We start from the raw sequence: 12,294 nt of genomic DNA on the forward strand, positions 1-12,294 counted from the left end.
AGGCAAATAAATAAAGGATGGGTCTTTATCCCAAACATTATGGAGGGCACTGTATAAGTAAACACAGACCAAAACAGCAAAAGAAGAAAAATACGAGATAGGCTATTGGCACAGTTGCCATGTACGATGTACAAATGAAGAGTGAAAATGTACTAATAACGCATTTGTTATGAATTTCATTAAACTCAGAAAATGTTATAATAACACTAAGATTATAGCTGTCCTTTTGCCTGAACAGTCGTTATAATATGCAATATTTGTTCTTATTGTATAGAGGTCTTTTTTAACGTGTTGTTTTCCTTGGCTGAATCCAGGTCATTACAAAATCCGAATTGATTGAATATTATGATGTTAGTGGCTGCTATATTCTCCGTCCATGGTCATATGCTATCTGGGAAGCCATCAAAGAGTTCTTCGACCGTGAGATTAAAAAAATGGGGGTGGAAAACTGTTACTTCCCCATGTTTGTGTCACAAGCAGCCCTCGAGAAGGAGAAATCTCATATAGCAGATTTTGCCCCGGAGGTAAGAATAAATTTACTTGACAATCCATGTGAAATCTAATTGACTTGACTATCAGCCTTGAATTTATTCAGTGGGTACAACCATGTTTTCATTCACTTGGTCCACAAAATCCGCAATTTTCGTTCATTTGAAATAGTATTTAAAACATTGTATTCTAACGATGTAGATTACTTTGAAGTAATTAATTATCATTTTAATTAAATTAGGTTGCCTGGGTTACGAGATCAGGGAAAACGGAGCTGGCAGAACCAATTGCTGTTCGACCAACAAGTGAAACTGGTATGAAATATCTTAATCAAATCTTTTATTGCCTTTTATTACTGATAGCTATGATATGACCATAATGAATTACAGAATATCTTGGAATGCCATCGAGACACCTCTAAGTGATTAACATCTAATTTTGTAGCTGCTAAACAGAGAAGCCAATTTAATCAAAGTAAAATGCCTCAAATTGCCAATAAGAAAAATGCCCTGTTATTTTACTCTTAAAAGTTGACGATACCGTGTAATTCTGGACATCAGAAGAACCTCTTAGTGCATTCCTTGCTCTCTGCGAAATGTTACACTTTCTCCAACATTCATCTAACTCGGCAGACCTGGAGTACTTTTACCAACCTACACAAAGCACAAGATCTACTAGAGTGATTGAATTTGCAATCTTTCAGGTTCTTTGATGGCTCTGGAATAAGCCTCCAATTGAACTCATTTTCTATAATAAATGTTTCCTCCTTCAAATATTTAGCCACTTTTTTTGATGTCCACGGCTGTTTTTGGTAGGACCTTCCATTATCTTGATAGTCATCTACTTTATAAATAAAAGCTTCTAACCTCTTCCATTTTTCATTAGCAAAATTCTTTAACTTGCGCCTCCAATTACAAAATTTCCAAAATAGTGGAAATGGTGTTTTTCTGAACTACCGTAATGAAGCCTACTCATAATTCTGGTGGCACCTGTAGGATGTCATAATCATTTTGGCTCGAACACAGCATGAAAAACTTGCCATCCTCATAGTGAAACTAGTAAAACTAAAGTGCTGGAAATACTTATCAGGTTATACAGGGTCTTGGAAAGATTGATATGTTTGGCTATTCGCCAGAAGTAAATGTTTAAAAATGTTTCTCTTGTGAAGAAGAGCTATTTGTTTCAATGATGAGGGCTAATTTTCTCTTGTGTTCATTTTGTTAGCTATGTACCCAGCTTATGCCAAATGGGTCCAATCACATCGTGATTTACCAATCAAGCTCAATCAATGGTGCAATGTAGTGGTAGGTATTGAAGTTTGCTTGCATTAATATATTTTATTGTGTATTTGTTTAATTCCAAGTTTGATTATACAAAAGCTAGTAAGGTCAGTGGAAATTAGGTAACATTATGAAGGAAAGGAGAAATCAGGAGAAATCTGTCATTCAGCGCCGCGTGGATTGGTCTTTTTTTTACAATTAGCAAAATTGTACTGACCACTCTTCTGCATTTTACAGTAGCTAATTCAGATATTTCATTATAAGGAACTTCAGAATGCTTTATGGTATTAAATAAATGGCATAGGAAGGAAGGCTAAGCAGGGTAGTGCGACATAAAATATAGAAGAATGGGATGTGACTTGCTGAAATATGTAAGATTGTGAAGGGGATTGAAAGCCTGGTTGCAGCTAGGATGTTTCCTTCAGTAGCATTGTCTAGAACGAGCTAATATTTCAGAATAATGTATTTCAGATTGAGATGAGGAATTTGTTCTTGGAAACTTGTATTCTTCGGGTTTCACCAGCCTTGTGAGCTGAAAGATATATTCAAGGCAGAAAATTACTGACATCTATACATAACTAAAGCTCTGATCTTGTTATCTTCCAGTTTGCGCAATCATTCTATTTGCGTATAAACAGTACGCAATAGCGCTACGATTTTTCACCAGCTGACTCGCCGTTTTCACCAAGTTCCGTTCCAATCGGTGGTCTAATGTAACAGGTTTAAAAAATCTTAAAAACCACGCGTGTGCCGATCAATGCCCCTTCCTGCGCCATCGCGTCTTTACCCCGGTCCGCCTCTTCTTGCGCCATCGCGTCTTTACTGGAGCTGAGGATGGCTGGCGAGGTTTCTAGTCCCACAATTTTCTGAGGGACTGGAAAGATGTCGCCAATTGAAAGCGGAAAATCTGATCCCAGCAGAGGAGAACGTCCAGCGGCCGCTGTGAATTCCTATCGCACCGTGAGCTCCAGCCCCTTCTTCTCTAATTGAGACAATGACAATAAATTTGAATACAATGCAATACAATACTCTAGTCCCCCACGCTGGCTCCTGCTCCCGGCCAACACATCACCCCCACGGCCCACACACATCCCAATGGGAACCCAATCAGCGGGAATGGCTGCGCTGCAGGAGAGCCGCAAAGAGTGGATGGGGGAGGTTTGAGAGGGGATGGAGTGAGTGCGTGGGGGGAAGAACAAGGGGCAGAGTGGGGGGGAGGAAGGGGGATCAGGGGCGTCACAACGGGAACCCGTCAGCCACTCATGCGCAGTAAGGGGCTATGGGTGAGTGGTGGAATATTTCATTGGGGGAAATGGTTGCGTTGGGAGAACTGGTGAGTGGTGGAATATTGCGTTGGGAAATGGGTTGCGTTGGGGGACCAGGCCTCCCGTGTGACTGGGACCCAACAGGTCCCACTTAGTCTAGTTTAAACTATAAAGAAGTTAGGTTTGGGAGAGTGCAGGAACGTAGTGTCGGGTCCAAGAATCAATTAACCATAACCTTATGAAATGGTGAGAGGGTTGAGAAACTGCCTGACCTACGTCAGCTCCTGCTCCATCTGTTCCTCAGTTGCTGAAAGGGGAAAAAAGTGTGATAACCATACCTAAAAACCAGTCAGAATTCAACAATAAAATATGGGGTTTCAAACTTCTAACGACATTGCAACTTTAGTCAAACTTTTTCGTGTTCTTCATAAATACTAATGAACCATAAGAAAATATTTTTCCTATATGTCCCTCCATTGGGGAGAAGGTCTGGAGCTTTCTTATCACTAATCCTTGCATTTCAATCTTAAATTCATCCACCTTGGTACTTTATATTTTAAAAACTTGCTGTCTTGGCTGCTTTTCAATTTCCTCTACTTGTTATTTTCTGTAGTGAAGACGTAAACATTCAGTATTTTCTTTTACAGTCATTTATTATTGTTTGTAAAAGTTAGAATTATGTGATTACATTTGGTTTGATTATTATTGTCACGTGTAGCGAGGTACAGTGAAAAGTTTTATTTTGCATTTGCTCCACAGCGCTGGGAATTTAAGCATCCACAACCATTTCTACGCACTCGTGAGTTCTTATGGCAGGAAGGACACACAGCGTTTGCTAGTCGTGAGGAAGCCACAGAAGAGGTAAGGCATTGAGAGGGTTGCAGTTCACTATTCCTAAATATTATTTTCAATAACTTGTATCCTTGTGCATGTGAAAACATTCATTTAAAACAATTAACTTTGGTCACAGTTAACCATTCATCTGTACTACATTGTTGTCATACTATAGTTTACATGGGCATGGTTTATGGTTACACTTTACTGGATGTGTCAAGTTTATAGCTTGGGATTTTGTTTGGTGCATGATGTTAATGAGAATGCAAATTAGCTGCTACTATGAGCCACTGGGCCGAATTTCAGTTTTAGCCCGGACATTGGAGGAATCCAAATGTTGAATAGTTAACCCTCAATATACTGGACCATCGAGCGGGAAACGGTGTCCGTTATTGCTGATTGTCCACTATAACTGATTAATAGTGGAAACAAAGAATTGCAGATGCTGGTTAATACACAAAAGAACACAAAGTGCTGGAGTGACGCAGTAGATCAGGTAGTATTTGCATAACATGGATAGGTGAAGTTACAGGTTGGGACCCTTCAGACTGATTCAGTTATTCCAGTACTTTGTGTAGTTTCACCTTAAAACTAGGTGCCGATGCCGTGGTCTACACCAGCGAGCCTTTCGTCACCAGCTGTCACACGGTCCAGTTGACAAGGCTGTTGTCGCTACTCGTTGTAGCCCCTGACCGGCAGTGCTTTCTTCAGGCTGCTGCCAATGACAAGCCGCACTTGGTTACCATGGGGCTTCCTCCACTCTCATCAGCTGCCGCTTCTTTCTGTTGGCCGTCGCATTGTCCGTTTCCTGCTCCATCACCACTTTCTCCTCCTTCCGCTGCTTTGTCCACTCCGCTATTCTCTCCCCACCCCAACACCGCCTCCTCCCATCGCTTTCCACTCCGCCACTTCCCTTTCCTCCTCCTACCTCAGTCACTGACATCTTCCAAGATGGTATGTCAGCGACTGCAGGAGGGGGTGGGAGGGAAGAGGCCGAGTGGACAAAGTGACGGCCTTGCGAGTCGGGTAGCATCAGTTGGTCCGTCTGCTATAATCAAAATCCATTATAAAAGGGTCTGTTAAAACAAAGGTTTACTGTACTTGCCAATTGCCCTTTAGACCAACCATAAGCAGTCATATTAGCCTAATTTGACATTTATCTGCTGCTGTTTGTAGCAAATCTGATGCATTCACTTATTGTAAAAAAAATGTTCGGAAAAAGATTGTTCAACCAAAGGATAATAAAAGCTAAAAGACCCATTTGTCTTTCTTTTCAAATGTTATCTGTTTTCAAAATGTGAGTATTCCTGCATTATGAACTGGGCATTATTGCAAACTTTACATTTATTGACTGAAATTTACTGTTGTAGGTCTTGCAAATTCTGGAACTCTATGCACGAGTGTATGAGGAGTTGCTTGCAATCCCTGTGGTGAAAGGAAGAAAAACTGGGAAAGAAAAGTTTGCAGGTGGTGACTATACAACTACAGTGGAGGCCTTTGTATCCGCCAGTGGAAGAGCTATCCAGGTGTGTATATGCAAGAATCTAGATGGTATTATGGGATCTGAAATTTTCATTGAACCTGCAAAACAATTAAGTATTTTATTTCAAGTGTTCTGCAAAATAACACTGAAAAAAAATGGCTGTGAGTTTGCTACAGTTGAAATTCAATAAATATCAACTTTCTGTGGAGCCTGTATTTTTAACTATTTTGAAAAAAATCTTTCAAATGTATTTTAATGTTAAAATTACATGATTGTAATACTCTATTGAACAATATTCAACAATCTTTACTTAGGGTCTCAAGTCTAATGATTTTGGATCGATCAAATTGTACTTTTTTTCCCTTTCAGTTAGATAGATTGAATTAATTTCAATAGTGCGTTTATAGGAGATGAATTTCTCTGGTATTGAATAGCATTTGATGTATAATTTTAAAATTGTAGGGTGCCACTTCACACCACTTGGGACAGAATTTTGCAAAGATGTTTGAGATCGTTTTTGAAGATCCAATGAAACCTGGAGAGAAACAATTTGCATATCAAAACTCTTGGGGAATTACAACCCGTACAATTGGGGTCATGACCATGATCCATGGTGATAACCAGGGACTAATATTACCTCCACGAGTTGCTTGTGTGCAGGTATGTATTTTGTTTGTGACGGGTTGGCCGATTAATGGGCTTGTGTTAATTGCATGTTCAATCAGAAGTTAAATTTGAACTGTAGTTTGTGGGAAGACAAGTAATACATGGTAATGCAATAATAAAGGTTTTCATTTTGCAAATGTTATGATATCAAATCTCCCATAGCAGTTCTCATGGAATATTGGATACTGTAGATAAAAGAGTAAAACAGTTATTTGGTAAGGTAGAATGTTCTATTCTGTGATTACATTCAAAGATTAATTACTTTTCAGATAATTATTCAGACCAGAGAATAGAACACTGACTTTGAGTTCTGAAAGCCAAGGATATAAATTTTAATGATAATAAATAGATAATATATTCACACGAGCAAAGTACAAATTTATCAGAATTTCCATTTGCTAAGCAAATCAATGCATGGATCTGTTGTTTCACAATTAATTACTAATTTTTTGCAGGTTATAATAATACCTTGTGGTATCACTAACAACCTCTCAGAAGAGGACAAAGAATCTTTAATAAAGAAGTGCAGTCAATATCTTGACCGATTGATTAATGCTGGAGTCCGTGCTCGAGCTGACTTGAGGGATAATTATTCACCTGGCTGGAAGTTCAACCATTGGGAGTTGAAAGTGAGTGGATAAGTTGTTTAAATTCAAATTTAAGACATTTCTTGGGTTAGTTGTGTTTCCAAAGTGCACTCTGATTTCACCTCAATAAGTTACAGTTATTGATGATTTGAGATAACATGTGAAATACTTTTTCAAGGCTCCACTAATTTGCTATCGTATCCTCCTAGCTTCCACCATGCAGAAAACAACAATTGTCAAGGGCAAGGCATAGGAATTAGCCGTCATCCTGGGACCTGAACACGTTTCAGTTTTATATTGCCCTCAGAGTTTTTGCAGTTAGGATCTTCATGCACTGAAGGCACTTTTTTTATTGGGAGTGGCATGATTGGTAATCTGAACTGCTTATGAAGGCTTTGGAACCTGAATGAGAAGACCCTGAATTAACTGAGATGTCTTTGCCACTGTCAATTTGGTTGTGCTGTGTCATATAATCTTACAGTGTGGAATAGGGCCCTTTGGGCCATCTTGCCTACACCAGTCAAAATGTCCCAACTACATTTGGCTCGCATCCCTCTAAACCTATATTAACGTCTCTTAAATGTTAGTCTCCTTTTGGAATCTAGCAGTGTTGTCAGCATCCCACATTTGCCAATCTACCTGCTAAACATGCTACTCTGTTTATTTCCAACAACCTAAAATGGCTGTGAATATTTTAGTATATTCATACATAAACATTCAAACTATTAGACAGCCTGTTAGCCTTGGGTCATTACTATTGATTGTTCATTGAAAGGTGCTTTTGGTGACAAAGTAGCCATGACGATGACTGATGTGATTTTTGTATTTCTTAATGTCTCTTGTATTTTTGTGTCAGAATTTATCTTTTAATCTGAATTTCCGACCTTTGCTTTATGCTGGAATGGCCAGTACAGGCAGCTTGCTGGTCAATGGGAGATTAATGAAACCATCAAGTGGGCTGAATTCAGCCTTACAAACCATTTGTTCTGTGGCTTTAATCTTTTTTTGCACAATAGGTTTCAATGTCCTGCAGCTACAATATGACTAGTAACTCATCTAGTTCAATTAACCTGAAACAAGAAAGTCAGAAAATGCTTTAGTTCCAGTAAATATAATACATGAAAGTAGAAGAAGGGTTTTGACCCAAAACGTTGCCTATTTACTTCGCTCCATAGATGCTGCCTCGCCCGCTGAGTTTCTCCACCATTTTTGTCTACCTTCGATTTTCCAGCATCTGCAGTTCCTTCTTAAACAATATAATACATGATATTATTTATCTTAACTCTATTATTTCCCCAAGGTATAGCCTGACTTTTGTTTTCCGCATATTTATGTTTTAGATCTTCCTCCACTGCAATATTTTGCTTTTTGTATATCAGTAAATGGAATTACTGCTGAGAATGTTGGTATGGTGCATATCTGACAAATGCAATGCAAGCATGATGGACATTGCTCATTTTAGTTAACATTCCTGATGGTCTAGTTTATTGTTTCGAGAGCGACGTGCAGCATCGGAACCCAACACTAGAACAAGATGATTTTATTTTCGATGAAGAAGTGGTAGTAGGATATTTTAAATTTCTAATTTCAGGGTGTCCCCATCAGGCTCGAAGTTGGACCACGAGACATGAAAAATCACCAATTTGTAGCTGTCAGAAGAGATACTGCCAGTAAACTCACGGTTCCTGAGGGTGCTGCTGAGACAAAGTTGAAGATTTTATTGGAGGAAATCCAAACCAATCTTTATAACAGGTACACATTCTAAGAAAATAGTACAAATCTGAAGAATTCACCCAACCTTGGCATGCATTGCAGTTCGACCATTTTATTAAGGTACCCTTTTTCTCAGACATACTTCTGATGATGTTTATCTTGGATAACTCGTGCAAAAAGAGGAGAGCATACACCATTACCAATTTGGCTTCATGCCTACGTGAAATATATGCTTTTTCTTTTAAATGCCATCAGAGATGATCCTGGGGACGGGGAAAGGTCAATCAGGTAACTTACTAACCCTCCACCACAGGTGTAAAGTGGCTAAAGTTTATACCCATCAATAAAATTAGTTAGCCATTTGGGCAGCACCTCAACCGCCAAAAAGTACAAGGGTGCAAATGCACGGAACACTGCCACCTCCAGACGTGACTTAAGATGTGACTTGAAAATGCATTATAAATTTACAGTTTTGCAAATTTGTTGACAAAAAACCCATCATTCGCAAATTTCTCCATCACCACCCAGTGAGACAGAAGCTTTCTGTTGTTTTATTAATGAGGAAATCATTTGACACAAATGTGACTCCAGATAATCCCGGGGGCGTTTCATCTTTGTTTTAAACTCTGACATTTTTGAATGAAAACCACAGGTCATCCCCACCCAGGCAATCTTCTACTGATAAAGTGCCCCACACATAGCTATCCCCACCCAGGCAATCTTCTACTGATAAAGTGCCCCACTCATAGCTAGCATTGGTGCTTTCCATTTTGCTCTTTGAAAGGGTTCAGAACAAATAGGATTCGGAACAAAGGATTCAGAACAAATTTTCTTAGAACGGAGTCGAGGAGACACTTTTTCTCACAGAGTGACGAGTCTGAGTGCGGTGGAGGCAGGTTCTCTGGATGCTTTCAAGAGAGAGTTAGATAGGGCTCTTAAAAATAGCGGAGTCAGGGAATATGGGCGGGAAATTAAAATTGTGCGTAAATGTTAGCCTTCCTGAAAATGCTTTTTAAATAAAAAAAGATTAGCCCTTCTACCTTAAGCTATAATTCCTTGTCTTTTCCCTGTGTACATTAATACGTTTCAACTTGTTTAAACAATTGGGAATGTAGAGGACTTTAATTGCCAATTTTAGGGGTACTGAGTTTTGGGGAAATGATTTCACATTGAACCTTTTTGGCGGTGAAATAATTGGCACTCAGGGCCGAAAAAAGTATTCTACTCCTGCACCTTTTAAACTTAAAGTTCATAAGGCAAAATATATATATTTCTGTCTGGTTTATTCAGATTTTCAAGTTTAAAATGCAAAAAAAACAAACTTAATAATCTTGTTGGGATTTGGCAGAATAAACGGCCTTTTAGGATATTGGGGATTCACAGCCATTTAATGGAACATTTCTGTAACACAAAAGATGGGTTCACTATTTATGTGGGTGCTGGACTGTCAAAGTCTGAGTAATTAAAATGTAATTAAATCGGATGCCATACAGCAGCTGTCGACTTTTTATGAAGTCTTCAAAAGTATCTTTCCCCAGAAGACGCAATGCAATTTTTCCAGAGGCTGGCGGCTTGCTAATGCTTCGGGAAAAATAAAATTGTGCAGTAAATGCTTAGCCTTACTGAGCGTGTAGGGAAGTAGGTGGCCAGCGGTAAAGTGGGAGCACACCGGGACAAGGAATCAGTTGTGATCTTATTGAATGAGCGTTGAGAATGAGAGGGTGGGGGGGGGGGATCATGCCAGAAACTCGCTCACCGCTGTGCGGCGTTCCGGGCGCGGTGCCACGGTATTGTGGCCGGGGAGGGGAGTAGCTCAGGTGGCTGCAAGCGGCCGCCGGGACCAGACAGTGGAACCGACCGCTATCTCAGCGCCTTCTGCCAGCCCGCTCGCCTCTGGCAGTGCGGGTGGTGGAGCTTACTCCTGTTTCAGCACGAGTAACCTCAATTAGTCCCTTGATCGTGCTGACGCAGGAGTAAACTCCACCGCCCGCACTGCCAGAGGTGAGCGGGCCGGCAGAAGGCGCTGAGATGGCGCTGAACCATTACATATAATTAGCCAATTTATCACTATATCTCTTGGAACCCCTCGTGACCTCTCGTGGAACCCTAACGTTCCGGGGACCCCGGTTGAGAATCGCTGCTCTAACTGCTAACTACTTCCTTGGTTACTTTTAACAGTTGAGAACTTACAGTTCTGAATTGTATCGTTAATTTCCTACATGTAGCATGTCATACTTCCTTACAGTGAATATCCATGGCATAGAAAGCTATGGGCCAAATGTTGTTAAATGGGATTAATATAATGAAATAGTTTAAGAGACAGTTAAATGGATAGGAGGGATATGGACCAAACTCAGGCAGGTGGGACTAATCTAGCTGGGACACGTTGGCCGGTGTGGGCGTTGGGCCAAAGGGCCTGTTTCCATGCTGTTTCACTCTATGACTCTATAAAGGGTGTTGTGAATATAGTAGGATGAAAGACCTGTTTTTGTGTTGTAATATGATTGTGTCTTCTATTTGTTCAGCTTGGACGGAATAATAAAGAAATTTCAAATAAAGGTGTAGTGGAAAATACAGTTCTCGAACACTGGAATCTCCAAGTCCATGTGTGAATATCTTAACTGGGATTACTACATCGATTAATATTGCTGCTCTTCCTAGTAGTTTAACAATAAATAATGTACCTGCTCCTTACGTTGACAAATTCAAAATCTTATTTCCTTGTTAAAATATGACAATATAATGTAATTTTTTATTGCAATACTTTTAATCAAATACTGAAATTACTTTCTTTGGCTACTGTTTAAAATGTTTTTACATTAAAATTATTAAACATTACTCATAACGTGATTCTGTGCATAATAGTATTACTCTAGTGTATCAATGGTTGATTGGTGTTGCCTTTTTACCAGGGGAATTGTATTGTTTATCCATTCACAGCAAATCGTCTGTATCAAAGGCAAAGTCAATTCAATAAAGAGTCTAATTTCTATTCAGCTGTTTTCTATGTTGAAGCTTGTAATATTTAGGATTTTTTTTTCTTCCTGCATCACAATAAGGGCTGCACAGGATTTAAAGGACCATATGGTTTTGGCTGACACAATGGAACAATTTCAGCAGGAGTTAGATTCAAGAAAGGTATGAAAATCTCACTTAATTACTGCTTCCTTTGCATGAGAGAGGTATTTGTGTGGAAAATGTGATACAGTAGGTTAGTACCTAATTGGAGTTTATTCAAATGCAAGCAAGTAAGACAAATTGCTCAAAAGTCTTTTGTGTTATTCCTATTCTTTGTCAAACGTATGGGCATTGTATTAGGGGAGTCTCAACCAAAGATCTTATAGCTCCGTTATAAGATCTTTGGTCTCAACATGGTCTTGTAAAACGCAAGTCCAGGGGCGGCACTGTGGTGCAGTCAGAAACTCAGGTTTGATCCTGATCTTGGGTGTTTGTCTGTGGAGCTTGCATGTTCTCCCCCTGTCCACCTGGGTTTCCTCCAGTTTCCGCCTACATCCCCAGGTGTGGGTTTGTAGGTTAATTGGCCACCTCAAAATTGCCCTTGTATGTAGGGAATGCATGTGAAGGTGAGGTAAAATTAAAATTAGTGTGAGTGGGTAATCAATGGTCACCATGGAAATTCGATTAGCCCTAGTGTTTGTTCCCAGGCTGTATTTTTCAATGTAATTAGCAACGCTGCTAATTAAATTGAATGAGTGCCAATTGCAATCACAGGCCTATGTGGTACAGGTACACAACCTTTTATCCGAAAGCCTTGGGACCAGACACTTCTCGGATTTCGGAATTTTTCGGATTTCGGAATGGAAGATTTTTAGCGTAGATTAGGTTTAGGTGGCTTGGAAAGTCTGGAGCGGCTGCCTCCTCCCCATTGCTTAAATGTTAGTCAGTTAGTTTGGAAATTTTATCAGCTAGTTTGGGGGGCTTTTATTGTACCTGGGGGAGAGGGGGGAGGGGGCAAT

General features: G+C 39.8%; 1 protein-coding gene across 1 annotated transcript in view; it reads left to right on the forward strand.

Annotated features, from left to right (window-relative positions):
* Positions 1-12,294, forward strand: part of eprs1 (glutamyl-prolyl-tRNA synthetase 1) — a 58,777-nt gene that overhangs the window by 43,793 nt on the left and 2,690 nt on the right. The window contains exons 22-30 of the mRNA XM_055639718.1: positions 315-524; positions 731-803; positions 1,714-1,793; positions 3,794-3,895; positions 5,239-5,394; positions 5,814-6,011; positions 6,473-6,646; positions 8,196-8,356; positions 11,377-11,455. Of these exons, the coding sequence (XP_055495693.1) occupies positions 315-524; positions 731-803; positions 1,714-1,793; positions 3,794-3,895; positions 5,239-5,394; positions 5,814-6,011; positions 6,473-6,646; positions 8,196-8,356; positions 11,377-11,455 (1,233 nt within the window). The remainder of the gene's footprint in view (positions 1-314; positions 525-730; positions 804-1,713; positions 1,794-3,793; positions 3,896-5,238; positions 5,395-5,813; positions 6,012-6,472; positions 6,647-8,195; positions 8,357-11,376; positions 11,456-12,294) is intronic.

Source organism: Leucoraja erinacea, chromosome 8 (genome assembly GCF_028641065.1).
Source record: "Leucoraja erinacea ecotype New England chromosome 8, Leri_hhj_1, whole genome shotgun sequence".
Lineage (NCBI taxonomy): Eukaryota > Metazoa > Chordata > Chondrichthyes > Rajiformes > Rajidae > Leucoraja > Leucoraja erinaceus.